The following is a 25320-nucleotide window of genomic DNA, read 5'->3' as shown; positions in this document are numbered from 1 at the left end:
GAGTCGGTAAAATTAAAAACGATTTCATCAGCACGGAGCTGGCATCGACACGGAGTCGGTAAAATTAAAAATGATTACATCAGCACGGAGCTGGCATCGACACGGAGTCGGTAAAATTTAAAAATGATTTCATCAGCACGGAGCTGGCATCGACACGGAGTCGGTAAAATTTAAAAATGATTTCATCAGCACGGAGCTGGCATCGACACGGAGTCGGTAAACTTAAAAATGATTACATCAGCACGGAGCTGGCATCGACACGGAGTCAATTTTAAAAACGATTTCATCAGTACGGAGCTGGCATCGACACGGAGTCGGTAAAATTAAAAAGATTTCATCAGCACGGAGCTGGCATCGACACGGAGTCGGTAAAATTTAAAAACGATTTCATCAGCATGGAGCTGGCATCGACACGGAGTCGGTAAATTTTTTTTAAAATGATTACATCAGCACGGAGCTGGCATCGACACGGAGTCAATTTTAAAAATGATTTCATCAGTACGGAGCTGGCATCGACACGGAGTCGATAAAATTTAAAAATGATTACATCAGCACGGAGCTGGCATCGACACGGAGTCGGTAAGACATTTTGAAAAAGAAGATTACATTTTGAATTTTGTACACCAACCCATTAAACAATTCATTTATGCCATGATTATCCACAAATAAACTGAAAGAAATTTCATTGAACTATTGAAAATTGTTTGACAAATAGGATTTTCATTGAATTACAACTTTCAAATAACTCTGTTTTACATTCTTTTACATGGACGCTTGGATTTGTTTTGATCGTCATCAGGATTGCTGGGACAATTAGGCTTGCTTCTTTTGGTTCTAACGACTGACTCTTTGAACTCTGCTGGTCCATCTGGATACCCTAAGGTGCGCTTGTTCCAAGCCTTCTCAATGAGATGCACTAACTTTTCAGTCAATGGTTCGGGAGAAAAGAATTGTTTGTGTTGAGGTAGCGAAAACTCTATAGGTACTCCATACTGTTCTGGGATCAAAGCAGGTTGGTAAAAAGATGTCTCATCCAGTCCGATCAAACGGACATAATAGGATCCTTTAGTACCTAAAACAGGGTAGTCCGTCATCCACCAAGGGCATCTCAAACCAATATGACGGGCAAGGCGAGAATCCAACCATTTGCTCCAAGCCTTAACTGAGTTGTGACGCACTAACATGTTTCTCTTGGAAAAGTGCTCTGGCCTATACTCGAGGGTTGAAGGAATGTCCACAATTTTAAGACGATCGCAAAGCCACATATAAAGTAGGTGAGGGCTTCCTTTGAAATCCCTTCCCTCACCATTTTTTATGGCATCCAAACCTGAGAAGGTTTCAGCTAGAATGAGAGGTACAGGATTGGCTTTTCTAGAGAGCTGGGAAGCTATGTCTATGAAAGACTCAGGAACAGTTTGACCCTCACTTTTGGAGGTCAGTATGTATTGGGCTAAGATTCCTAAACACAATCGATAGTCTCTAGTGGCTCTCCAAGCTTCTGGTTTTACATTGATGGGATGACTACGAGAGTGGTATGGACTCAATAAGGGTACTAAATCCAATCTCCCGTTACGGACTAAGGCCTTGGCTTCTTCCTTTGAAATGTTTAGGCCTGTGGCGAGGTCACCCGAATATCCTGTCTTCAATGAAGGCCTGACTAGAGGACCTGAAGTAGATATCCCCATGATGCCACAATAGTCTTCATGAGTAGGACACAAGTGCATATGCCCAATGTGGAAGATGTGAAGATAAGGGTTCCAACGCTTAGCCATAGCGCGCAAAAGATTCCAATCTATCTCAAACTCGTGAAAGTACAGGGCGCATCTCAACATGAATTTTGCAAAGTTGAATTTCTCTACGGTGTGCATCCCCGTGATGGTTGTTTTGACCAATTGGTCGATTGGGTTATTGCCTGCAGCCAGCATCCTGAGTTGACACAAGAGAATAGTTCAGTACATTTCCAAGGTCTATGTAAAATTACTTTTCTTTTGAAAATCTTTGTTCTTATGGAAAACACTTTTTTTTTAAAACATTTTTTTTTCTAGAGAACACCCCTTTTGGAAAACCTACTTTCTGGAAAATATTTTTCTTTTGTAAATCACTTTTTTTTTTTTGAAAATTTGATTTTCATTTTGATTTAAATGGCCCGGCCTATCATGATCATTGGATCGAGATGGACTGGGTCATTATTGAATTTTTGCAAGAAATGGATTCTTTATTGGGTCGGTGCACCCATGTTAATTTCTGAAAACAAAATTTTGATCCTTGAGGACAATCATAAACTCTGATCTCATCATTTACATCATTCACATCATTCACATACATCAATCATCAGGTTCCATTCAACAACCCGGGAACACCCGCGATAAGTTCGAGTCGTGACTTACAGGGAAGGTTTCTAGACTCTAAGCTTACTACGTGCAATGCATTTTTATCTGGCCACCCTTGCCCAAGCACACCTATATACCTCTCAAGCGTACTCAATCAGACGGTACGTGGTGACTTTGTTTGATATACCGTATAGGTGATAATCTAAAACTTCAATTCACTTCTCTGAAGTCAAAAACAGCCAGTTTGATCCCCAGTTGAGAGGTGGCGCACGATGCTGAGCAAGGGCCCACTTAAGTACCTCTCGTCTAGAATAGACGTAGTCTATCCCCCTCGTACAGTAGGGTACAGCGGGGCAGGATCTTGCTTAGGCACTGGTTTTGACCAAGAAGTGCAATTGATGTACTTGGATTATCTTTTATATACCTACAGGTACGAGTCAAGAGTTGTAGCTTTCATAAATGGTTTTCGCATCCCGCGAGGGGACCGACCACGTACTAGTACTACGTTGGCAATCGGGACATGTGACCGTGCGGCTTACAATAGGACAAAGGCTCAGGTCGCTCCAACGTGGGTGTATCAATATCTTTCAGAATCACCTGATCAAACGGTATTGATGCCCCAGTTTTATATACCTTACGGTATGTGATTGGAGTTGTGGTTTTCATGAATGACTTCGCATCTCTGAGGAGACCAGGCCACGCACTAGTGCCATGTTGGCTATTAGGGACATGCAAGCGTGCAATACAGTAAAGTAAACGTGCTAGTGGTGTGTGCAAATAGGATAGGGTGTGCCCGGGGCATTTTCTAGATGAGTGGGCCCGTTGGCCAGATCAAAGAGACCATAGTTTTTTAGATAATTAATCCATAAGGGTCGCACATTCATAGTTAAGCATCAACCAATCGATTTTTTTTTTTAATCATTTTTTTCAATTTTACGAATGGACTAATCATAAAAGGACTTCTTTTTTTATTTTATTTTTTATAGTCCAACCGATGATCACTTTGAATTTCCATTTTGATCAATCAAAAAGTGGCGAGCGGTACGCCCTGAGTTTGAAAAAGATGATCCGTTTAATCTTTTGAAGCTTTAAAACTTAAAATAAAAATAAATTCCAAGAGGAAAGTTTCCAAGACTGATGTAAGGAACAAGTTGAGCAAAATTTTTTTTTTTTTTTTTTTTTTAATTTAATTAATTTTTTTTAATTAAATTTTTTTGTGTGCTCATTTTGAGGCACATTGCCTCTGGTTTTTGGCTTGGGCCAAATTTTTTTCTTTTTTTTATGCTCTTTTTCCCTACTCATTTTGTATCGCGACGAGACGTCAAACGGAAATGATAGCGTAAACGATAGTAAATGAGCTCAAAAATCGATTCTGACTTGTCAAAATGTTGCTGACTTTGTCACATTTGGTAGAAAATTTTGTTCTACCCCAAATCGATATGCACTAATAGCTAATCGGAGATCGGACGAGAAAGTTATGATCATTTTAAGTTCGCTGTCCATTCGGCCAAAAAAAAGAAAAAATCGATTTTTTTTTTATTTTTTATTTTTTTTATATCCATTTTAAGGCACATTGCCTCTGGTTTTTGGCTTGGGCCAAAAAAGAAATTTTTTTTTTTCAATTTTTTTGATGATATGCATGCTTAAAAGGACATAATCGGATAAATAAAGTAAAAATCAGATTTTTTTTTTGTTTTTTTTTCAAGTGAGTAAAAAAATAAAAAAAACCTACCTAAAAAATAAATACAACAAACACAACAAGTATTGTTAGCTTGCAAAATAAAAAAATATTGAAACCTTTCTTTTTTGTTCCAAAATAACCGAGTTGACACGAGGGTAGAGCCTTTACTCCCCAGTGGAGTCGCCAAGCTGTAGACACGTGATTTCGTCATTACGATGACCACATCTACAATGGTTTGGAGTCGCCACCATTCATATTATAAGTGGGTGTGAATGGTCACCCGATGTGCATTTTTTGAAAAAAGTGACATTTTTGACGTTTTAGTGACTCTCGATGGATAGGAACTAATCAAACAATGAGATTCGGGGTAAGTGGCTCGATTGGAGAAAAGGGAAGGTGTTAGGCACCCTTTTCTCCCCACTAAAGAGTGGTAACCTCAACTCAACTCGGTCATTTTTTATTTAAAAAGGTGTGAAAGACAACGTGCCACGTGGGTGCATTTGTACCCTAGATAGGGGTTCATTTTCGGCTTGATCATAGGGTCATTCCATTGATGGAAATGACCCTTATAGACCTTTAGCCTTGGGGTCCATTCATCCTAAAAAATAAAATGAAGGGGAGAGGGGTGATAGAAGAGGGAGGAGGAGAGGGTGTAGAAGAGAGAGGGGGGAGTTGCCTTAAACCCACCTTGTATCTTCTTTATTCTTTTCTTCTTCTTCTTTGAGTCTTCTTGAGTCCTTAGTATTTTAAGCAAATATAACTCTTTTTTGATTGAAGGAGTAGAGAAGAGATGATGAGAGAGATGAGTATAGTATGTGATTTTTTTTATGAGACTTGGGGAGGATTAGTGTGAGAGAATTGATGAGATTTTTCTTAGTGAGATGGCTGATAGTTGTTAGTAGAGAGAGAGTTGGGGAGAAATTTTGTAGTGAAAGTTGGGGGCCATTTTTGGGAAGAGGAGGAGGGTATTTATAGATGTTGAGGAGTTATTTTAGGGATATAATGGGGTGAAGTGAAGAAAAATGATAGAATGGTTATGAGTTTGAGAGAGAAGTGGGTGTAATTTAGAGGAGATTGGAGGGTATTTAGGGAAGGGGGTTAAATGGGTGAGTTTTGACCCAAATGGTTTGGATCCTACCCAACCCATTTGGGTGGAGTGTTTGGTGAGGTGAGTTTAAGATGGTGGTTGTGATTAAATGGTATTTGATTTAAGAGAATGAGGATTTAAAGAGGTGGTTGATGATATTTTGGAGGGTGAGGGAGATGATGCCATGTGTCAAAGTGGGTGGAAATGAAGGGTTGAGATAGGTTGATGGGAGAGGTTGAGTGTTTGACTTGAGAGGATGGTGTAGGTTTAGGTTGTAGATGTGGGTTTTGTAGGGAATGATGAGGGTAGATTAGGGGAGGTATAGGTTAGGGGTGTGGGTAGATGTGTTTGATTTGAGAGAAAAGGTGATGGGTTGATGTGTGGGTAGATGGGATTTAAAGCAAATTAATGGGGTAGGTAGTTGGGTGAGGGAGGTGAGATGGGGTGATGACATTTGTCATCTTTGATTATCAAGATGGTGATTGGTTGATGTGGGTAGTGGTTGATGGGTTAGGGTTGTGGGTTGGATATGAATTGGATATGGATTTGGGCTTAGGGACTTTGGAGTGTTTTGGGCTTGGGTTATGAAATGATTTTGGATTTTAGGAATTGGTTGGGGGTTATTTTAGAATGGATTTTGAGGGTGTAGGTTGGTTTTAGATTTTAGGTGATATGGGATTGATTTTAGGTTAGGGGTAAGGTGAGAAATTGATTTAGGAAAGTGTTGAGGGCTTGTGGGCCTTAGGTGGGTTTAGATTTTTTTGGATTCGGAGATGGAGCGGTGCAAGGTATAGGAGGTGGTAGGCATCCCAAGTCTCGTTTTTTAGTTTTATTTATTTTTTTGAGATTTTTGAAATCATTGGTTTGATCAAGATGCCACGTGTTGGCAAATCGGGCCTTTTAGGCCCGTTGAAAAATTTCATCGAACATTAGGGTATTCTTAGATACAAAGGCGGAGCGGTGATGGTTTAGACAAAATAGAGGATAGGTCAAACCCTTTGGTGGGTCCTTTAGACCATTGAGAGGTCTCAGGGGCCTCGGTTTAATTAAAACATCACTTTTTAGTGATTTGGGCTTTTGAAGCCCGTTGGCCAATTTTGTCGAAAAATCGATGTTTTGATTGGAGCGGGGTAGATGGGAGCATGCCAAATCTTTTTGGTGGACCTACTAACCCATTGAGAGGTGTTAGAGGCTTCGATTTGGTCAAAATGTCACTTTTCAATGACTTGGGCCCTTAAAGCCCGTTGGCCCATTTATTTGGAAAATCTGTATTTTTGGGCCTTTTCGAGTAGTGGCCCGTTCAAATTGGGGTGTCTACAATAATGACTGGAAAGATTTTAGCCGCTCCAAGAAATGCTTACTTCAAAGTGTTTAGCAACTATTTCAACTCAAGTTTAGAGGTCTTTCTAACTGATGGAGAATGTGAAAGTATTGGGAGACTCTCGACTTTTGTTTGCCATTTCAGAAAATCCATCATGAGGATAAATTCGTGTATGGAGCTGGCATCCCTGATAGATTTCTCTGTGTCAAGATTTAGGCCAAATTGACCTAAGTACTTTTCTAACGAATCAAAATTCCTCACTACTTCAAATATATTGTTAATCAAAGTATCGATCATGTTGACCTCTTTTAAATCATCCATGCTAGTATATTGGGATTTGTTGTGAAAGACATTCAATTTGACCTTCATGTCTCCAAAAGTTTCAGGTCATGATTTTGTTTTTGCATCTAATAACGATATTAAACGTTGCAAGAATGGTCTGTTCAGGATGACAGGAACACAATTGTTTGGGTTGATGACAAGTTCATTCAAGAACCACAAAGTCAACTAAGAAATAAAAGTTCTTAACCTTGATTATAATATCCTCCACAGTCGAGAACTTTAACTGGTCTATCAATGAAACTCAAGGTAATATCAATAGGTTAGAGTTCCCCGAAATATAGTTATTTGTAGATAGAAAATAGGAGTAGGATTACGTTGGCCCTTAGGTCTAACAGAGCTTTCTCGATCATTGTGGCCCTAATGTACATATAAATTGTTGAACATCCAGGATCCTTGAATTGAAGTGCAATTTTCTGTTGAATCAGACAAAATGATTGGACTATCGTCACAGCCTCCTTGGGTACTAGGGTTTTTCTCTTTACTATAGTGAGATTTTGGAGAAATTTAACATAGGAATGAATTTGATGGATTGCATCTAATAAGGGATGTTAATTTTAACATTCTTGAATATTTTTAAAACCCCTTATAATTGCTTCATTTTCTTATTGTTTGTGAACGTGTGAGAGAACGGGGCTTTGGGAATAGATGTTTGAGGTTCATTTGATGGAGTTGTTTATTTACTTTGGTCATCTTCTTTTGTCACGGGCACATTAGTATCAGAGCCCTTGCGTTCTATTGGAGACTCTTGCTTCACATTGGGATCATGAACATGATTATTCACCAATTTCCCATAACGAAACGTATGAATAGCCTGGACAGGGTCTTTAGAAAGACCTGGTTGACTTATTATTTCAAACCGTCCCTTCGGAATATTTTGAACATGTTCTCGTGGATTTGAGACTGTTTGACTAGGGAATTTCCCCTTATTCCTCTCCCCAACAGAAATAACTAGCTGACCTAACTGAACTTCAAGTTTGAAAACTACTTGCACATTTACTTGATTGATCTGATATTGAGTTTGGTTGGTCTGTTGTTATTGTTGTATGATTTGTTGTTGCTTTAACAACTCGGTCATCATTGCTTCTAATGATGAGTTTGTTTGTGCAAGTGGAGAGAATGGTTTGTTATAGGATCGACTATGATTACCTTTTGATCTGAATTTGGAGATGAAGAAGAGTATGATTGATGTGGATTTAATGCTAGGTTTGAAGTTGGATGAGACTACCTATTGTAACTTTTCTCGAAACCTGTAGCACCAACCTGTTAGATAGGTTCATTTTGAAGTTAGATAATTTTTCGGTAAAACCTATTGTTATGGTAATAGGTTTGATTGAAAGAATTTGGAGTGAGTTTCCTATAGAAGCTATATGATCCAATAGTATTGTCTTGCTTAGCCTTTACTATCAGTAGACTCAAACAGTCCTCGATGGAAAAATCGAAACTTTCGCATAAGAGACATGTTGATTGTGTCTCAGTTGCAACATGCATTACTGGGGTAGCCTCTTGGTGGTCTGTTTTGACGATCAACGCGTCAAATTTCTTATTGAGGTTCTACACACCATTAACCAGGTTGTCATGATATTCTTGAGATCAATCTTGATCCAATATATGCCTGATTTCTTGGCTCCTGTATCCTCTCTCTCAAACTCTCCTAAATTGGTGCCCAGTTTCAAGCATTCTTTGCTAGTTCCACAAGGAACTCGTCTGCTTAGTTAGGAGTTTGGTTCATGAATTTACTTTTGTGCATGGACTCTAACAAGAAACGTTGATTTGGGGGTAGACCTCGATAAAAGAAATTAACGTTGGTTTGGTCATTTTCATAATCTATTAGAGAAGACCAAGGTCAAGGAGCATGTATCAATTTTTAAATGTAAAGGTATCTCAGATATTAATCAAACTATGGTAGGAGCCACCTCTCAAATAAATGACGATTATTCCAAGATATATGAAGGATAATTTAGGTATTTCATAGAAAAATGTTAGAAAGACCCTCCTTAATTAGTCTCATATTTTATATAAAAAAATGTCTTAGAAGATCCATATCCTTATCGAAGGGGCTTTTTGGTACATATATCAACAAACAAACAAAAAAAAAAAAAAATTCTCTAAAGTTATTTTCTTTTTTTATTAAATCAGATTTAGGTCCTAACACCATAGGACTATGGACTGTTTTTATACTCTTAATGTGATAGTCTCTTCACCGTGCAACAAGTGCTAGAGGAATAAACGCTAAAGAGTATCCGCTCCCAAGCTTGAAGTGGGACAGGTCGCTTAAAAGTCGGACCCCTAGAAAGAATGCCGGCTCAGCTCCGCCAGTAACGGTAAATATACAAACAAGGTTTCATTATTTAAATAAAATTTATTGTTTAAATTAATAATATTTCTTATAATAAATTAAGACTGATGGACCAATTCCAACCCTTCCGCCAAGTGTTGCCTATCATAAGTCAAAACACAACAATAAATATAGAAACTTCCATTGGATTTGTTTTTTCATCAAACTAGTAGTTGAAAAAATACCCTTTGAAATCTGTGGCTCTCTCATTAATTTTCTATCTATCTATCAATCAATCCAAACTATCGAAAAAACACAACTTCCCATCAACAAAAAGTTTCAAATGTTGAAACATTTTCTTTGTGGGAGTCACAATTTTCATGAAGAAGAAAAAGATGACCCATGGGCCCCTTCTTCAACACCAAGGAAATTAAGGAGAAGGAGCATGAATTGTAGAAGCAACAACAAGAACAAGAAGAACCCATATTCAACATGTGGTCTAGACAAATTTGCTACGGTTTTAGCAGAGCTCAATGAGAGGAGACAGAAGATTTATGAAGAGATGGGTTCACAAGACGTTTCGATGGTGCGATTTGGTTACTCCAATTCAAAAGGTTGGGTTCCAATTGTGGTGAAGTTTAGAGATAAAAAACAAGATAATATTAGGCTCGATGATAATAAAGAAAAGCCTGTAGCACATAATTCAGAAGATTTGGTTAAGTCCCAGACTGACTTAAGGTCAAAGGAAGCTGAACCAACACCAAGATCTCGCACTGATGGAAGAACAAGGAAGAAGAATGTGTATTTAATTCAAAGGAGGAGATTTAATCATGATTTGCCCATCGTTATAGCCTTAATACTATTGTGTTTGGTGATTTATGGGCGATCTTTTGCAATCCTTTGCACCTCAATTTGGTGGTACTTGGTGACTACTATAAAGTGTGGGAATTCAAAGCGATCGATGAAATAGATTATGGGAGAAAAAAATGGAAGGTGATGGATTCTCAGTCTCTTCAGAATGAGAATTTGAAGCATATTTTATCACCGAGATGACATGGTAAGAAATGTTTATGAAGATTGTTTTGTTTTCTCTTCTTATCTTTTTCTATTATAAAGAGTGAGAATTTGAATTCCCACCCTAATGTAAAGGGTGGGAATTCGAATTCAAATTGGATGAGAAAGTAAGTGTGAGAAGGTGATGGATTCTAAATCTCCTTAGAGAGAGAATTGGAGGGCATGGGTTGTCACCAAGATGATGAGAGTTTGTGAAGATTTTTTTTTTTTTGTTGTTGTTTCATCATTTATTTTAATGTTGTTTGTTGAATTTTTGTTAGTGTATCCATGCTAGGATTAGGTTGGGATATGTCCATTAATAATGAATATATAGGTGGTTGGGAGGTCAATGTTTTATTTTTAGGCAAAAGGAAAGATTTGTTTGAAATAAAACAAGAGACATAGAACTACAAAAGTCTAGATGAATTCAACCAATATATAAGAAAAAGAGGAATAAGGTTTCCGCCTAAACAGAAAATGGTCGAAACTCCCCTTAATTTCGTTAGTACACCGGCATCAATAAAATAGAAAACTTGTATTCTAATAGATTGTTCACTTCCTTCAAAGATCCGGTCCAATATAATTCATTCCCTTCTATATGTTCTAATGCACAATAGAATGGATTAGCTTCTTTTAACAATTACAAGTACTCCCACATCAACACGATCGTCTCCAAATCTGACGTCCAATATATCCAAAAATTAAAGCAATTCTCTTTTCAGAACTTGAAAAGCAGCACTTTGGATATACCTATGAACATCTAGTATGAGAGAGAGTGCATTGGTCATAGATAAACATGAATATGAGGTTAGCATCCTATGATACTTTTAACAATCTTTAACCACTATAATTATAATTAGAAAAGATTAATTAACAAGTACCTGTACATCTTATTTTAGCATAAACAAAGATACTCTAATATAAATAAAAATTCCTGAATTCATGGGGACTTTAATGGAGTGAGAATCCATTTCATTTATTCACTTATTTTTTAATGATGTTTGAGCATGTTAAGCCATGTTTTTCATTTAATATAGAGAGATGGTTTTGTTATTATTATTGTTCCGGACATTTGCCTATTTTTGTAAATTAGGAATGCCATTCCATTCAATACATGTGAGTACATGTGATTGGTGGATCCCAGATTTCTGAGAGCAAAAAAAATTTCACAAAATCGTACAGTGTGGGTGGGTCGAGGCTGAACTCAAGACCTCTCCCTTTTTGGAGGGATGCCTTGGCAAAAATTTCACAAAAGGCAAGGTAGAACTCAAGACCTCTCCCTTTTTGGAGGGATACCTTGGCCTACCAATTTATTATTATTGTTATTATTATTACATTTTGAATCACTTTTAACTATGAAGGGCCTTAAAGGATGCACATGACTTTTGTGATGTGAGTGATGATATTCCACGTGATACAGCTCATCAATCTTATATTAAGCAAGGGTTTAAAACCAGGTGGGTCAAACCATTTAAACAGATTTAAATTTATTTAATATTAATATTTAAAATAATTATAAATATAGAGTCGTGAAGGAGTGACCTCAAGCAGGAACCTCATATCGCTCTTCTTGACGTGAAAATGGATAGGAACCATAGATGCTTTTTCACTCGTATCTCGATGAAAAGCATCTATGATTCCCATACACTTTCAAGTCAAGAAGTACGATATGAGGTTCCAGCCTAAGGTGACCTCAGCATTAACATTATTCATAAAAATATTTGAATCCAATCGCGCTTATTTTTGGCATGTGTATTGCCGGCTATGCTTTGATGGGGTTAGTGGACAAAAAAAGAGAGCAAATATTGATAAAATACAAATTCACCATCATATTTTATGGTGGATGCAACAAACATTAGAATCACACATTTATTCCAGATTCCTAGATGCAAAATAAAGATTACTATTTCACTTTCTATAAGATATTTTCAATGAGTTTAGATACATAAAAAGTCAAATTAATATTTTTGTCCTAACAAAGAGATTGATGCCAAAGTACCTAAAACCCCAAAACTCCCAATCAAAAGGGAAAAAATGTAATATTTTGAATGAAAGAAAACTATAGAGTAAAAAAAAAAAAAAAACAGTCAGATAATCAGAAACTTGGTTAGACTTCCATACTGGGAAGCTTTATCATGCTCTCAGGTCCTTGATTTGGAACGCTTCACTAACCAATCCATGACCGAGTCAATGTTGGTAGAGTTTTTGCACGAGATCATAAAGCAACAAACATCTCTGTCGGTTATCAGTTTGAGATCCCTGCACGATATGGGTCCACTCTCAAGACCAAGAAATTTTTTACAAACCAAATTGAGAAACTAAAGTACTAAACACTCAAAACCATCTTCACTTACATGTCATCAATCAATGCTTGTTGAGAAAGAGCCTCGGGCTTGTCAATCTTGTTCCCTAATACCAACAAGGGGATACCATGAAGGGAGTGCTTGCTCAACAGGTCGTGAAGTTCGCTTCTTGAGATGGCCAGGTTATCATGATCAGCGGCATCGACAATGTAACTGCAATAAGTAAGAGAAAATCAGTCCAATACGAGTTCTACAGTAAAATCAAGCATACAACATAGTTGAAGTTAAAATGGTAGGCTATTATATGATTCAAAAGGGAAGAACTTGAATCAATATCTCAATTTCAATTCAAACATAAGGCTCGTAACTGAGCAACATATCTGATCACAACTAAATTAACATGCATAGGAAACAAATAATAAATTTGTTGCCATCTCATAAAGATCAACACCACTCAATGCAATCATGTTGTCTTGACATGCATCTTGTGTGTTCAGTATAAATGCTTCCAGGTGAGGTGATTTTTCCTATGTTTGTGCATCACAGAATTGAGGTTTCCAAGATAATGTTGCTCCTCTTTGGTGAAGAGAATTTGTCACAAAAAGACTGGGAGTGTACAAGCTTTCAGAAAAAAATAAAATAACTGGGAGTAAACACTCAAGACCATCTTCACTTCCTAGGTCACAACTCCTAGGAATTCTTTTAGAACGATAGGGCAGCGAATAATGATAAACAAGCTGGCTAAACTTTTGACTTCACCCTAAATTTTGCTAAGTTAAACTTTGGAATTAGGTTGTGGAAGTTTAATTTGGCATGAAAAATCCGCCAACACAGAGAAGTTACAGAGAATTATTGCCAAAACATTGGAAAAATGTGAAGATGTGGGGGTGAGGCATTTCATTTAATGGCCTAAAGCATGAGGCATGAGCCTCATGAGCACGACCTTTAAAATTTCATAAAGATAGAATAAATAAATAAAAATAGTATAAATTTAGTAAATAAGAAAATTTACAAAAAATACAGGAAATTAAACCAGTACTACTTCATATGGGGGAATATAATTTGGGCGATGTTCTGTAATCTAGAATTGTTTGTTATTATTTATAACTAACGCCCAATTTGGAAGCTTACAATAAGTTATTATTTTCCTAGGAAATTTTTTCAAAGCTACCATGTAAGGCCCAATGGTAATAGGGAAAAACCAAAAACATAACAGAATTGGACCATTTGAGCTACTATAATCTGCTACAATTGCCTATGCAAATAAACAACCCCATGACAAAATGCTTAGAAAAAGTGTAGAAAGCACAAGGATTGGCCCTTTTCAAAGCCTAATAGATTTATGATTTAGGCACAAGGAAGGGTGTTTTAAGGAAATCTCGATGTAAGTCACATACTCCTTTTAAACCACTAAATTAGAAAATGATTAAACAAGCATGGTAGCATCACTCAATAACTTACTGATCACAAAAAAACAACAAAGCGGGGTAATGCATTCAAGATGAAACAGTTCAATAAATATCATCATTTTCATCATTGAACCTCAACCGAAAGATTTGGGGTCGGCATCATGTCCCACTATGTGAAAACTGAAAATTTCAGCAGGGAAATTCGACTGGCCAAGGCTCATGAACTTTAGAAACCAAATTTCGATTGTCAAGGGCCATCAAATTTTTTATGTTCCCCAGATTTGAGGGCTTAGAGCCGTCGAATATCTCCCATCCTCAATTAATTTGACGGTTTTGGCCTGTCTAAAAAAAATATTCGACAATGAAAATTTTGACGTCTTAGACCGTCAAAGTCCATCAAATTTTATGAAATTCGATGGCCTTGGACCATCAAATATGGGGTTTTTTTTCACGTTGTGTCCCTTCATTCAAAACTATCATAGCCATGTCTTCTATTATTGAAAGTAAGTTCACATCCACTTTCAATATCTCAATTGACATTCTTTTGGGACTTCCTTTCCCTCTTTTAGAACCTTCAACTTGTAAATTCCTTTTTAATTTTATGGGAAAGACCTTCCCCAATTTCTCCACCTGTATAACTAGAGTTTTCCCGTGTTTACGGCACGGGAATCCTCCTTGGGGTTAAGGGGATGAAAGAGGAAAAATAACAAAGCTGGAGGGGTATTTTTAAAAAATCTTTGGGATTAATGGAGTAAAAGACGAAAAATAATAAAGTTGGAGAGGTATTATTAAGAAAGTGAGAAAAAGAGAAAAGACAATAAAGTTGAAGGGGTAATATTGGAAGTGTAGAAGAAAGATAATAAAGTTAGGGGAATTTTTGGAAAGAGGAAGAAGAGAAAAAGGTAAAACATGTCCTCAAGATATGTTAGTTATGGGGTATAAATCTTGAGACAGAAAGTGGGACCCACATATGTGTTTTTAGTGTATATGATAGATCCAATATAGTGAAATGGTTGGTTTGGGGTATTTCTGGACCATTAATTTCTACTAGGACATTCCTCTTCATAAATGTCAGTATTAAATTTACACTGCACATACTCGATCTTGTTTCTACTTATTCTAAAGCCCTTTCACTCCAACACCTCTCTCCATAATTTTAGTTTTGCATTGAGCCCCTCTTCTTCATACTTCTCTATCAATTATCTAAATAAAGAGATTTCCTCAATGGTTGATCCACTTGGCATAAAACCAAAGTAGTATTCCAATATCTTCATTTTTTTTCTTAGCCCGTATCAGATCACTCTTTCCCATAGTTTCATGGTGTAGCTCATAAGTTTAATACCTCAATATTTGCTACAACTATAGGTATCTTTTATTCTTATATGTAGGTACTACGATGCTTTTTCTCCATTCATCCTGCATCTTTTTAGCCTTAAAATATTATAAAATCAAGAACTTCCCATGCAATTCTATCAAAATACAATCTGATCCTAAACCCTACCAATTTTCATCTTTACTAGTGTCAATTTCACTACTAAAATCATAATTCTATGACAGTATGTGTGCTTCTAGATCTCCCATGTCTCCCTTGCTAACCCCAATTACATATATGATTGTCATGGCAAGATTGATCTATGACCATAATTGTGTTTGCAAGGTTGAACAGAAAGGAAATTGATATTTACCTCTATTTTTTGGTTTTACCACCCTAAAACTAGAAAATAACAAATAAATCGTAGAATCAATGCATTCATATATTTGCAATGCTAAAACACCTAGATTAATTCAAGAAATCCTCTCGAGCTTTTTTCTTTCTTTTCCATTTTTGTTATTAGTTCTAAGAAATGTGTCACTTTAGTAATTTAAGGGTTGTGATTCTCAAAATCATGAACTTCTGTTTTCAGTGAAGTGCAGTCACTGAAGTGCATTCAAAATAGAAAAACCTATTGTTAGGCGAGCACAATACTCAATGAAGGTCTTAGTCTTAACCAAACAGACCGAAGCATTTTCTCCAACTAACCCCATCAATACTCCATTACATCATGCTTCAAATTCTCGTCCGAAAGCCGCTCATTTTTCTCATCATCTTTCCTAAGCATCTTTGATAGCTTGGCCCTACAAATATTCCTAGGTTATCAAAATTGGGATTGCCTTCATTCACCTCAATTTCTTTTCCAAAGCTGCATCAGATGGAGTAGTCTCCTTTAGAATGAAGAGCTTACCTCTGAATTTTTCAAGGAAAAAACCCTCAAATTCCCTTATGAGGGTGATGAGGAAGCATGGGACTTGTTTCAGCAGTCCACTTGGATCAGTTTAACCACTCAAAACAGGGGATATGTGGTAAGATTCAGCCAAGAAACTCAATTTTTGTTAGATTTAATCACTTAGCCTAGCTAATTTGACCAACCTTTTTTCCACTAATCCTACAATTTTCACCAATTTTTAGCAGTAAAATAATCATTGATTTTCAAAAATTGCATGGAGATTGAATAAAATCTGAGCCCTGTTGGATGGTTCTTTAGAATTCCCTTGGTAGGGAACGAAAACCAACCGGAAAGTAAAGAAATTCACTACGCTGACTAAACAAAGTTGTAGTTTTAATAACAATAGGATTCAGAGAGAAATATACTACAAGGATACATCCTAAACAAGTTGGATTCCTTAGAAAGAAGCTTCAAGTCATCACAGAGTAAACAATGTGGCCAAGGTTCTTACAAAGACTAATTCCTTACTAGTTATTAACCCGAATTGCTTACAAGAACATCAACAATAATTTTGTTGAAACGTGAAAGAGCTCCACTACTAAAAATTCAAGGAACGTCAATGTTACAATGGGTTATGTTCAGAACATTTTATCTGAGCAATAAACCAGCTTATGTGAAAGAACAATTTAAACAAAGAAGATACGTACACAATAACAGAAACTCCACGGCAGTATCTCTCCCACATACTGCGAAACCTGGGTTGGCCTCCAATATCCCACAACTTTATCGTGACCTTCCCTTTCGTAACCTTTTTCATATTGAATCCTATCTGTAGGCCACGAAATATACAATAAAATAAAATAAATTATGGCAAAAATATTTTAAATTGAGGACATGATATTCTGAAATCCGAAGTGCCATCTTCCTCCTAGAATCTTATTATTTGAGAGATTATGTACCGTAGGAATCATATCTTCGCTAAATCCATCAGTCTACAAAAGAAAAATCCAAAAAAAACTCTCTTAGCATCATTAAAAGGCAAAGAAAACCTAATAGGCAGTTCAAGTAAACTAAATTTTTTTTTTACTTACTGCAATGGTATTCACTAGTGAAGTTTTTCCTGCATTATGAAGTCCGATCAAAGTCAGATCCATATCTTGATTAAAGAATAAGCTGCAACAAACAAACAAGAAAAAGTTATGTACCATGAAAACCCATTCCATGTAACCGAAAACAAGCCAAAAGGTAACAATAGATAGAGCCAAAGCCCTCAAAGAAATTTTTGCAAAATGTGTTAAGGTTGGCACGTCCCAACTCCATCAAAACACTGCAAAAATATGCCTTCTAACCCATCTAAATGATGTGCTACTGATAAACGCTTAAAAAATTAGAATAATTTTGCTCCATGCCCAGTTATCACTAGAAACTCTGAATTCATATACTTAACATTCAGCATTGCCTAGGCATGCTAAAAATAGTTCAAAGTCTGAAATCTAGTAAACCACGAACCCACCGAATTTTGGTTGGGCTCAGTGAACCAAATAATTTTTTAATTAGTTCGGTAAACCAAACCAATTTATTATATCTTTTAATTGTTTATATTTAAATTTTAATTTTTTTATATTAATTTATTTCTATTTTAACTTAGAATTTTTTAACATTCTAATTGTACTTATAACTTCTATACTTGAATTATATATATGCACAATCAAACCAAGCTAGCAAACCGATATAGGAAACCAAACCAAGAAACGAATTATCTCTACCTACTCCTATGAACCGGGTTCATTCTAGAGTGGCGAACCACAAACCATGGACCCAAATTCGAACCGACGAACCAGACAACATAGATTCAAACTTTTAGAGCAGCTCTTTCATTTAGCACAAGCAGTTACTGTGGCAATCTCATCAGAAAATCCGAGTAATTTTTTATACACAAATCGGTGAGTGGTCCCATAAAATCCTTCCATGAATCAAACTGCCTTTTGTTATGTTTTTTTTTTTTATTATTATTATTTTAATTATCGGTTCTTTCATCCCCAAATAACAATTCCTTTTCTTCTTTTTTTCCCTATATTTTCTTCTTTCTTTGTTTCTCATCTTCTTGACGCCACAATTCAGTACCAACAAATTGAAGCCCACCCACACAATGGAATGGAATAGTAGAAATTAAGTTCAAATCATCCCTTAAGCAAATCAAATTACAATTCTCAGTTCTGTTTGAATTAGATTATGCAACCAACAAGCTTCGATTGCAGTCTTATTCTCAATCTTAATTTCCTCAAACTTTAAATCAATAACTTCTCCACAGAACACACAACACACACATAGAGGAACAAAAAGCAATATTCTTGATGCAAGCATCTGTATTTTCCTTTATGAGGACCAAAATCCAAATATTCAGATACAGATTAAACATAAAACAACAAAGATTCAACAATGACAATGCTAGGATCATCATCATCAATCATAAATAATAGAACTCTCAAGAAATCAAAATCAATTTCCAGAAATAAAAAAACGTTCAAATTATTAAAAAAAAATACCTTCGAAGCCAATTAAGAAAAGCCGACCACAAGCCCATTGATGAATTGATGAAAAAAGACAGTATTCAAAAACTTGAATTGCAAGAGAAAGATTAAAGCTTAGGGTTTTGAACTAAAGAGAATGATCATATATACAAAAGAAGACATGTTTGAGTATAGAATCCTAATACGAGACACTCCCGGCCATTCCCAGTACAAGTTCCACTAGAATATTACTTTGATACGAACTCCTGTTATAAATTTTTTGATAAAGAAATCCAAAGTGCAAACCCTGGGCCCTACTTAAGGGCGAATACATGCCACCATTCTTAAAAGTTTGAATAATGTAAATGGGCCGGTTCTACTTTGGTCTCAAATTCAACCCCAAAACCTCGAACCATCTAATGACTGGGCTTGTGCTGAGGAAAATATAAAATAATTTATATCCAAGCCCAATCTGAGGTCAAATTTATATATATACTAGAGTTCACCGGTGCCCATGACACGGGCATCCTCTCTTAGGTTAACGGTGTGAAAGTAAAAAAAATATAAAGTTAGAGGGGTAAAAGAGAAAATATAGTAAAGTTAAGGAAGGTAAAGAATAAATGAAATAAAGTGAATTCCAAGAAATTATAACTTGATTGAAGAAATATTATTTAAAAATATGAGATTAAAAGGATAAAAGAGAAAATATATTAAAATTAGAAGAGATGAATAAAGAAAATAAAGTGCATTCGTTGAAAATATAACTTGATGGGAGGTTTAACTCACAAAATTGTTATAAAAATCTAAGATTAAAGGGGTAAAAGATGATAAACAATAAAATGGATTATAAAGGTAGAAGAGAAAATATAGTAAAATTAGAGAAGTTGGACAATAAAATAAATAAAGTGGATCCTATGACATTATAACTTGATGAGAAATTTAACATATAAAATTATAGATGATGAGAGGTTTATCCTAGTTGGATTTATCTCCCACAATATTGTAATTGATTAGATGTTTGTATCATACACATTATTCCAACTCAATTGTGCTTTATTATATATATATATATATATATATGGTTATATGAACCGAAGGTCCAGGTAGAGTCTAGATCGAAGTAACAAAAATAATACATGTGCACTCTAATTAAATAGAGTCCTACCACTTTGTTTAACTCTCTCACACCTTTCTTTCTCTCTCTTATTATTTTTCCTCTTCTATAATTAACTATCCAATTACTCTCCTTAATTCTCTTTATCTCTATATCTATCTCTTCATTGCTAAAGAAATAGAAACCATCTTCTCCAAAAGTTTTAAAGAAATGAATCATAAATCTTTCTCTTCTTAAAAAACAATTGATTAAAATTTCAATCCAAATAAGTAAAAAAATTCATAATGGTTTCTATGTAAAAAAGCAAAATCATAACTATCGATTTTAGTATTTTTTTTCTCCTCTGTTATAGAGATTGAAGAACCCACATTTGAATAAATTGAAAATGACTTTCCTCACTATGTCAGTAAGGAAAGTTTCGTCACCACTTCAACTGTGGCATCCAAAACACGGTCCAATACCACAGGGTTGTAGATGATAAAATTCTAAGAACTTTGAAATAAAAAATTGGAAAAAAAAGAAGTTATTTTTCACTGTTGAATTTTAAATTTAAGTTCGGGACCTTGGTTATCGTCCATTTACAAATTTCTTGGATCGAAAATATAAAAAAATAAAAATTGTTTGAATTTTCTATTTTAATCTACATTTATCAATGAAATCTAGAGGTGTGGTGTAGGATTGTCAATATAGTAATCCATTGTAGGACAAAAAACCCTTAGTAAGATTTTAAATCTTATTTATTCAGGGTAACCTTATTCTAATGAGTTTTTTATTTAAGTAGAGTATTTTAAACAGAGAAGGATTTTGTACATGTGGTACAGTACAATGAGTTTGTTTTTTAGATAAGATTAAACCCAGTATTTAACTAGGGTTAACTTCTAACTATTTTACATAACAAGTATAAGTTTTTAAGGTCTTCAGTCCAAGCTTTGCCTGATCCTTCAGATTAGGCAACATTTTCCCATATATATATAGGGGAAGGCTAACATCAAAGAATGTCGTTAGCATTCTCCAACACTTTCACTTTTCAAAAATACTCCTGTTGATTTTGTTTTTAGTGAAAAAAGCAAGGGTATCTTGATATTCTACATAATAAATGCATTTATTATGTCTTTAATAAATATATTTAATATATTAACATTAATTGTCAAAGCATTAATTGAAAACAAAGTATTTAAATCTAAAGACTTAAATACCCTTAACATTTATTATGTAAAAGAAAAACATTTATTATATAAAAGATCAGCATGCTTTTGTCTTTTTCATTGAAAGACAAAATTAGTAGGAGTATTATTGGAAAGTGAAAATGCAGAGAATGCTAATATCCCCCATGAGGTTTTGGATGTTAGAATTCCCCTTATATATATATATGGGGAGCGTTCGGGGCTAACTTTTTAGCAAACTTTTTGGCAAACATTTTGGGTGCGTTGGATCTAACGACATCGAACGGACGTTATTTAATTTCACGCGTTATGATAAAAAGTTACATATTTATAGCGCCGTCCCTTAAAAATTGGGTATTTCATGCTTCCTCCCTCTCCTCTTTAAACCAGAGAGAACGGAACTCTCTGTTCTCTCTCTCTCTTCGAACTCTCTCCTCCGCTCTCACTCTCTCTCTCACTCACTCTCGCCCTCTCTCTCATTCTCATCATTCTCTCTCGTTCGCTCGCCTTATTCCTCGCTGAAACCCTCGCACGAACGGCTCACTCTCTCACTCTCGCTGTCTCTCTCTCTCACTCTCGCTGCCTCGCTCATTCACTCTCGCTGCCTCTCTCTCTCTCTCTCTCGCCCTATTCATCGCTGAAACCCTCGAATGCTTCGACAGAACTGTAAGTTTTTTTTTCATTTTTTGGAAATTTCTCAAACACTGTATGGAATTATTCTATGAACATGAATAATTATTGTGATTTGATTTTCGATTTTATTTATTGTGATTTTAGTAAGAATTATTTGAAGACAATAAATCAGGAATTAATTGTTATCCATGTGAAACCCCATTTTAAAATTGTCTAAATGTTTAACTTTGCGGAGAATCATTGATTTTTAATTTTTTTTTAGTTTGTATCAGTTGTTTCATTCATTTTGTAAATTTGTCTAAAATATCTGTTAATTATGCAATGAAAATTTAAACTAAATTGATGTACAAATTAAATTACCAAGTTTGTCTGTGCCTTAGTTTCATTAACAGTGAGTGGGAAATTGAAAAGTGCAGAGTAAATTACTGATGACCCAATTAACTGGTTATTGAGGTCATTTGTCTATTAAACAAATACAAATTTCTTAATCGATAGTTGAATATCTTTTATGCACAAATTGTGTATGGGGGAGACTTGCAAAAGATCCTTTCATTTTATTTTATTGGGGGATAAGTTTATTCTGATCTTATATATGCTATATGTAGGTGCATTTGCTGTGTATTTGGAGCCATGGCATGCTGATGTTTTTGAGTTTCTAGATCTCAGAAAGAATCATGGAAAGGTATCGTTGAGTGGGTTCTAAGTTATATGCTTCTTAGCAATACTGTTGTGCTTTAGATTTCCAAGATTATGATTGGAACTTCTGTTTTAACATTAATTGGTTTAATTCTTTTTCTATGTTATGTTTTTTAGACTTAGGCAACACTATTTTCTCTGCACAACAAAAGGAGGGTACTCTTTAGAAGCAATAATGTATCTTTATTTGTTTCACTTTTTCAGGAAGAGAACCGAGCTCGGGATCTATTTTAGTATTTTATGCTCTTTGGGTTCCAGACCTCATTATGAAAAGAGTCCAAGGTTATGGACAATGGTCTTTGTTTTGCCCCAATGAAGCTCCGGGTTTGTCTGATTGTTGGGGTGAGGAGTTTGAGAAACTGTACACCCAATATGAGAGAGAGGTAAGCTCAGTCAGCCTCTTTCAAATTTAAATGCCTGTTGGTTATAATGTGATAAAAATTCCCATTTTTCTTGATGGAGTTCAATAGCAGCCCAGGGGACCTAATAGAACTTTCACCTTTATTTTCTGATGACAGTCGTGTTGCCGAGGCTGCTTCAGTTGCACAAAAATTGCGTAAGCTGCCATTACTTTTCTTCAGTCTTCTTTTCTTTACTTAAGGCAGTGGATGTTACCTGAAACCATGGATAAAATGTTTCCTTCTTAAATTGAAAAGTTCAAGATGGACATTGATTAAAGAGAAAACAAAGGGCTAGGAGACTGTCTATGGAGAATAGAGGCTATAAAAGTTAAGCTGTACAAAGTTAGCTGGTGGCGTGGAGGGAAATGGATTGGTGGAAAAGAAGAAGAAATTGGTGGTGGAGGAGATATCCAAGATTATGGAACCATTCAGCCCAATTCCAAGTGATTAAGAGGTTTTAATGTATCTCCTTCTTGTCTCATCTTGCCTAATATAAGGTTTACTCACTTTTATAAGAACAAGGAGATAAATTATCTTATCTTAATCCTTACTAACTAATCTGATCCTTGTAGAGAAATTGAACCAAGAACAATAAAGAAGGAAAAATAATCAAGATGCAATCACACACAGAAAACACAAAGATTTGACGTAGTCCCTCAAGATTGAGGGACATCCATGTATCACATCAATTCCATTATGAAGAGAAAAATCTCAGTGGAAGAAAAACCTACTTTGGGTTTTACATAGTGCTCAATCAACTAGCACTGTATTAAATGATGAATAATACTCCTTGCTGCCCAACAAACGATAACAATCCTAATGCCATGAAGACACCTTATTAGTTATTATAGTCTTCCTCGAACTTATGGTGATCAATGATCATATTGTGTTTGTTGGTATTAATTGTCTATTATGCGTGAGGATGCATGTTATTAATGAGATGATGAATGTGGTTGGCCTTGTAAAATGAGTAGTGGTTGACGATGATTGATAGAAAAATTTATTGTGTCAAAACAGAATATGTTGATTTTATTATGTGTTGCCACTTTGAGATGTCGAATTAGTAATTGTTGAGGAATGCGTTTTCCATGAATACGATGTTGGGATAACTTTCAATGATCCATTCCTTAAATGAGCTCACAACATTGCATGCTGGATGGATCATATTTTACTCAACTGAAAAGTTTGATGCAGAATGACAAACTTTTGGTGTTCGATATGCGGCAAACGGACAAGCCAATGGAATTCATGAATGGTTTGACATGCCAACCTGTTCATACCATCTACTCTCTTGGGATCTGCATCTCCCAATGTAAATGATGTTCAATTGACTAAGTCTGCAATTGTAGACATGGATAAATGATGTTCAGCCATTTGGTTATTATTATTACTATTATTTGGATATGAGTTTTTTACATGGAATATTTTTTTTTTTATACTGAATTTTGATTTGGGGTGTTGGAATAAAATAGGTGTGTGTGAGCAGTCAGTGCAGGTATGTAGCAAAGAGGAGGAAAATATTCCCAAACCAGAATCTATGAAGGTTGTTGAATATTCTTCTTCCATGAATTCAGAGATGCTAAGGTTGATCTTGAAAATGGTTTGGTTTAAGCTTATAAAGAACCCAAAATCTTATGCAAGCTTACTTGGTCTAAGTGGGGCTATTGTTTCTTGCAGGTATTTTGAATCTTGAACCCCAATTATACTCTAATACATTTCTTTGATTGATCTTTTGTTCTAACATCTTTAACCATTTATTGTTACTGTAGGTGGGATGTCAAGAAACCCAAAATTATGGAAAATTCAATCACAATTTTGTCAAATGCAGGTCTTGGAATGGCAATGTTTAGTCCTGGTAAGAGAAAATTATTTTTAATTTTATTCATTTAACGACATCTAGATAACGAAAATATCCACAAAACAAATGGGCTAATTTATAATTTTCTTGAATTTTCAGGTTTGTTCATGGCTTTGCAACCAAGGATCATTGGTTGTGGAAATAGGCTAGCTGCATATGAGATGCTTGTGAGATTTGTGGCTGGGCCTACTGTAATGGCTGTTGCTTCTATTGGAATGATTGTCTCATTGCCCATCACAACACTATATTACATATTATTGGGTCTTTGATATCAGCTATAGAAGGCGAAAAATCAGAATTACAGGATCATACGATTTTAATCGATCATGAGGATTGGTTTTTAGACTACTAATCTCCTAAGACTTCCAATCTATAGGTCACAAGTTTCTGTCTTCTAGAGTTTGTAAGCTTTATGTTATAAGAAGAAATGTTGATCTCTGACATGGTTTTGGGTCACAATGTCTTTATGTTTCTAATAGTAGAAGTATAGTAACTTCCATTGATGTATATGGATGAAGAAGGTCGATGGGTTTTATCAACAAAGTTCACATTAATAAATTCTCTATGGAAATCACATTTATAAAAAAAAAAAAAAAAAACTTATATTGCCGCACCAACTTTTTTTTATTATATCACACCCACCATTGAATTTGATGAATTTCAAGAGGAAAGGATTATTTTTTTTCTTCTTTTTTTTTTGTTAATAAAAAAAAAAAATTCTCTCAGCATTCTTATTCACTCTCGGCTATTATTTCTCTGCAAAGAGAAAGAGGGGTTTAAGGAAAAAAGACTTAATTGTTGTGTCTATATCTTTTAAGATGTATTATATAAATTCCTTAAATTGGTGTATTATATAACGATGGCTGTTATTGGCATCCAAACTTTTATTTATTACACCCCAACTTCTTAAATTGTTTATCACCCCTATTAAATATAAAAA

General features: G+C 35.3%; 3 protein-coding genes across 3 annotated transcripts; 2 read left to right on the top strand and 1 right to left on the bottom strand.

The window, feature by feature from the left end:
* The first annotated feature begins 9481 nt into the window (after positions 1-9481).
* Positions 9482-10006, top strand: LOC147404597 (uncharacterized). Its single transcript, XM_086437866.1, has one exon. The coding sequence runs from the start codon at positions 9482-9484 to the stop codon at positions 10004-10006; it is 525 nt and encodes a 174-aa protein (XP_086293992.1).
* A 1940-nt stretch (positions 10007-11946) lies between these two features.
* Positions 11947-18747, bottom strand: LOC147404596 (ADP-ribosylation factor-like protein 8b). The gene is made up of 6 exons (XM_086437753.1): positions 18552-18747; positions 17097-17178; positions 16965-16997; positions 16713-16834; positions 12444-12605; positions 11947-12348 (listed from the first exon to the last, which is right to left on the bottom strand). The coding sequence occupies exons 1-6, from the start codon at positions 18587-18589 to the stop codon at positions 12231-12233; spliced, it is 555 nt and encodes a 184-aa protein (XP_086293879.1). The 5' UTR covers positions 18590-18747; the 3' UTR covers positions 11947-12230.
* Positions 18748-21228: 2481 nt separating this feature from the next.
* LOC147404595 (putative auxin efflux carrier component 1b) lies at positions 21229-25007 on the top strand. Its single transcript, XM_086440627.1, has 8 exons — positions 21229-21458; positions 22031-22107; positions 22326-22504; positions 22640-22677; positions 22778-22976; positions 23995-24199; positions 24292-24377; positions 24480-25007. The coding sequence occupies exons 6-8, from the start codon at positions 24060-24062 to the stop codon at positions 24647-24649; spliced, it is 396 nt and encodes a 131-aa protein (XP_086296753.1). The 5' UTR covers positions 21229-21458; positions 22031-22107; positions 22326-22504; positions 22640-22677; positions 22778-22976; positions 23995-24059; the 3' UTR covers positions 24650-25007.
* Positions 25008-25320: the final 313 nt, after the last annotated feature.

The sequence above is a fragment of the Akebia trifoliata genome, chromosome 4, assembly GCF_017979445.1.
Source record: "Akebia trifoliata isolate Shusen 1 chromosome 4, ASM1797944v1, whole genome shotgun sequence".
In the NCBI taxonomy this organism is placed as follows: domain Eukaryota; kingdom Viridiplantae; phylum Streptophyta; class Magnoliopsida; order Ranunculales; family Lardizabalaceae; genus Akebia; species Akebia trifoliata.
Note: the sequence above shows the minus strand (reverse complement) of the source record. Positions and strands in the feature narration are given on the sequence as shown.

What these genes read in the sequence shown, in the direction of transcription:
- LOC147404597 (XM_086437866.1), top strand. Translation starts at nt 9,482, where the DNA reads ATGAATTGTAGAAGCAACAACAAGAACAAGAAGAACCCATATTCAACA.
- LOC147404596 (XM_086437753.1), bottom strand. Translation starts at nt 18,589, where the DNA reads ATGGGCTTGTGGTCGGCTTTTCTTAATTGGCTTCGAAG. An exon ending in CACTAGTGAATACCATTGCA is followed by an intron (nt 16,998 to 17,096) that starts GTAAGTAAAAAA and finishes TTTCTTTTGTAG; the next exon opens with ACTGATGGATTTAGCGAAGA. An exon ending in CGTGGAGTTTCTGTTATTGT is followed by an intron (nt 12,606 to 16,712) that starts GTACGTATCTTC and finishes TACTTATTGCAG; the next exon opens with TTACATTGTCGATGCCGCTG.
- LOC147404595 (XM_086440627.1), top strand. Translation starts at nt 24,060, where the DNA reads ATGAAGGTTGTTGAATATTCTTCTTCCATGAATTCAGAGATGCTAAGG. An exon ending in GGGGCTATTGTTTCTTGCAG is followed by an intron (nt 24,200 to 24,291) that starts GTATTTTGAATC and finishes TTGTTACTGTAG; the next exon opens with GTGGGATGTCAAGAAACCCA. An exon ending in AATGGCAATGTTTAGTCCTG is followed by an intron (nt 24,378 to 24,479) that starts GTAAGAGAAAAT and finishes TTGAATTTTCAG; the next exon opens with GTTTGTTCATGGCTTTGCAA.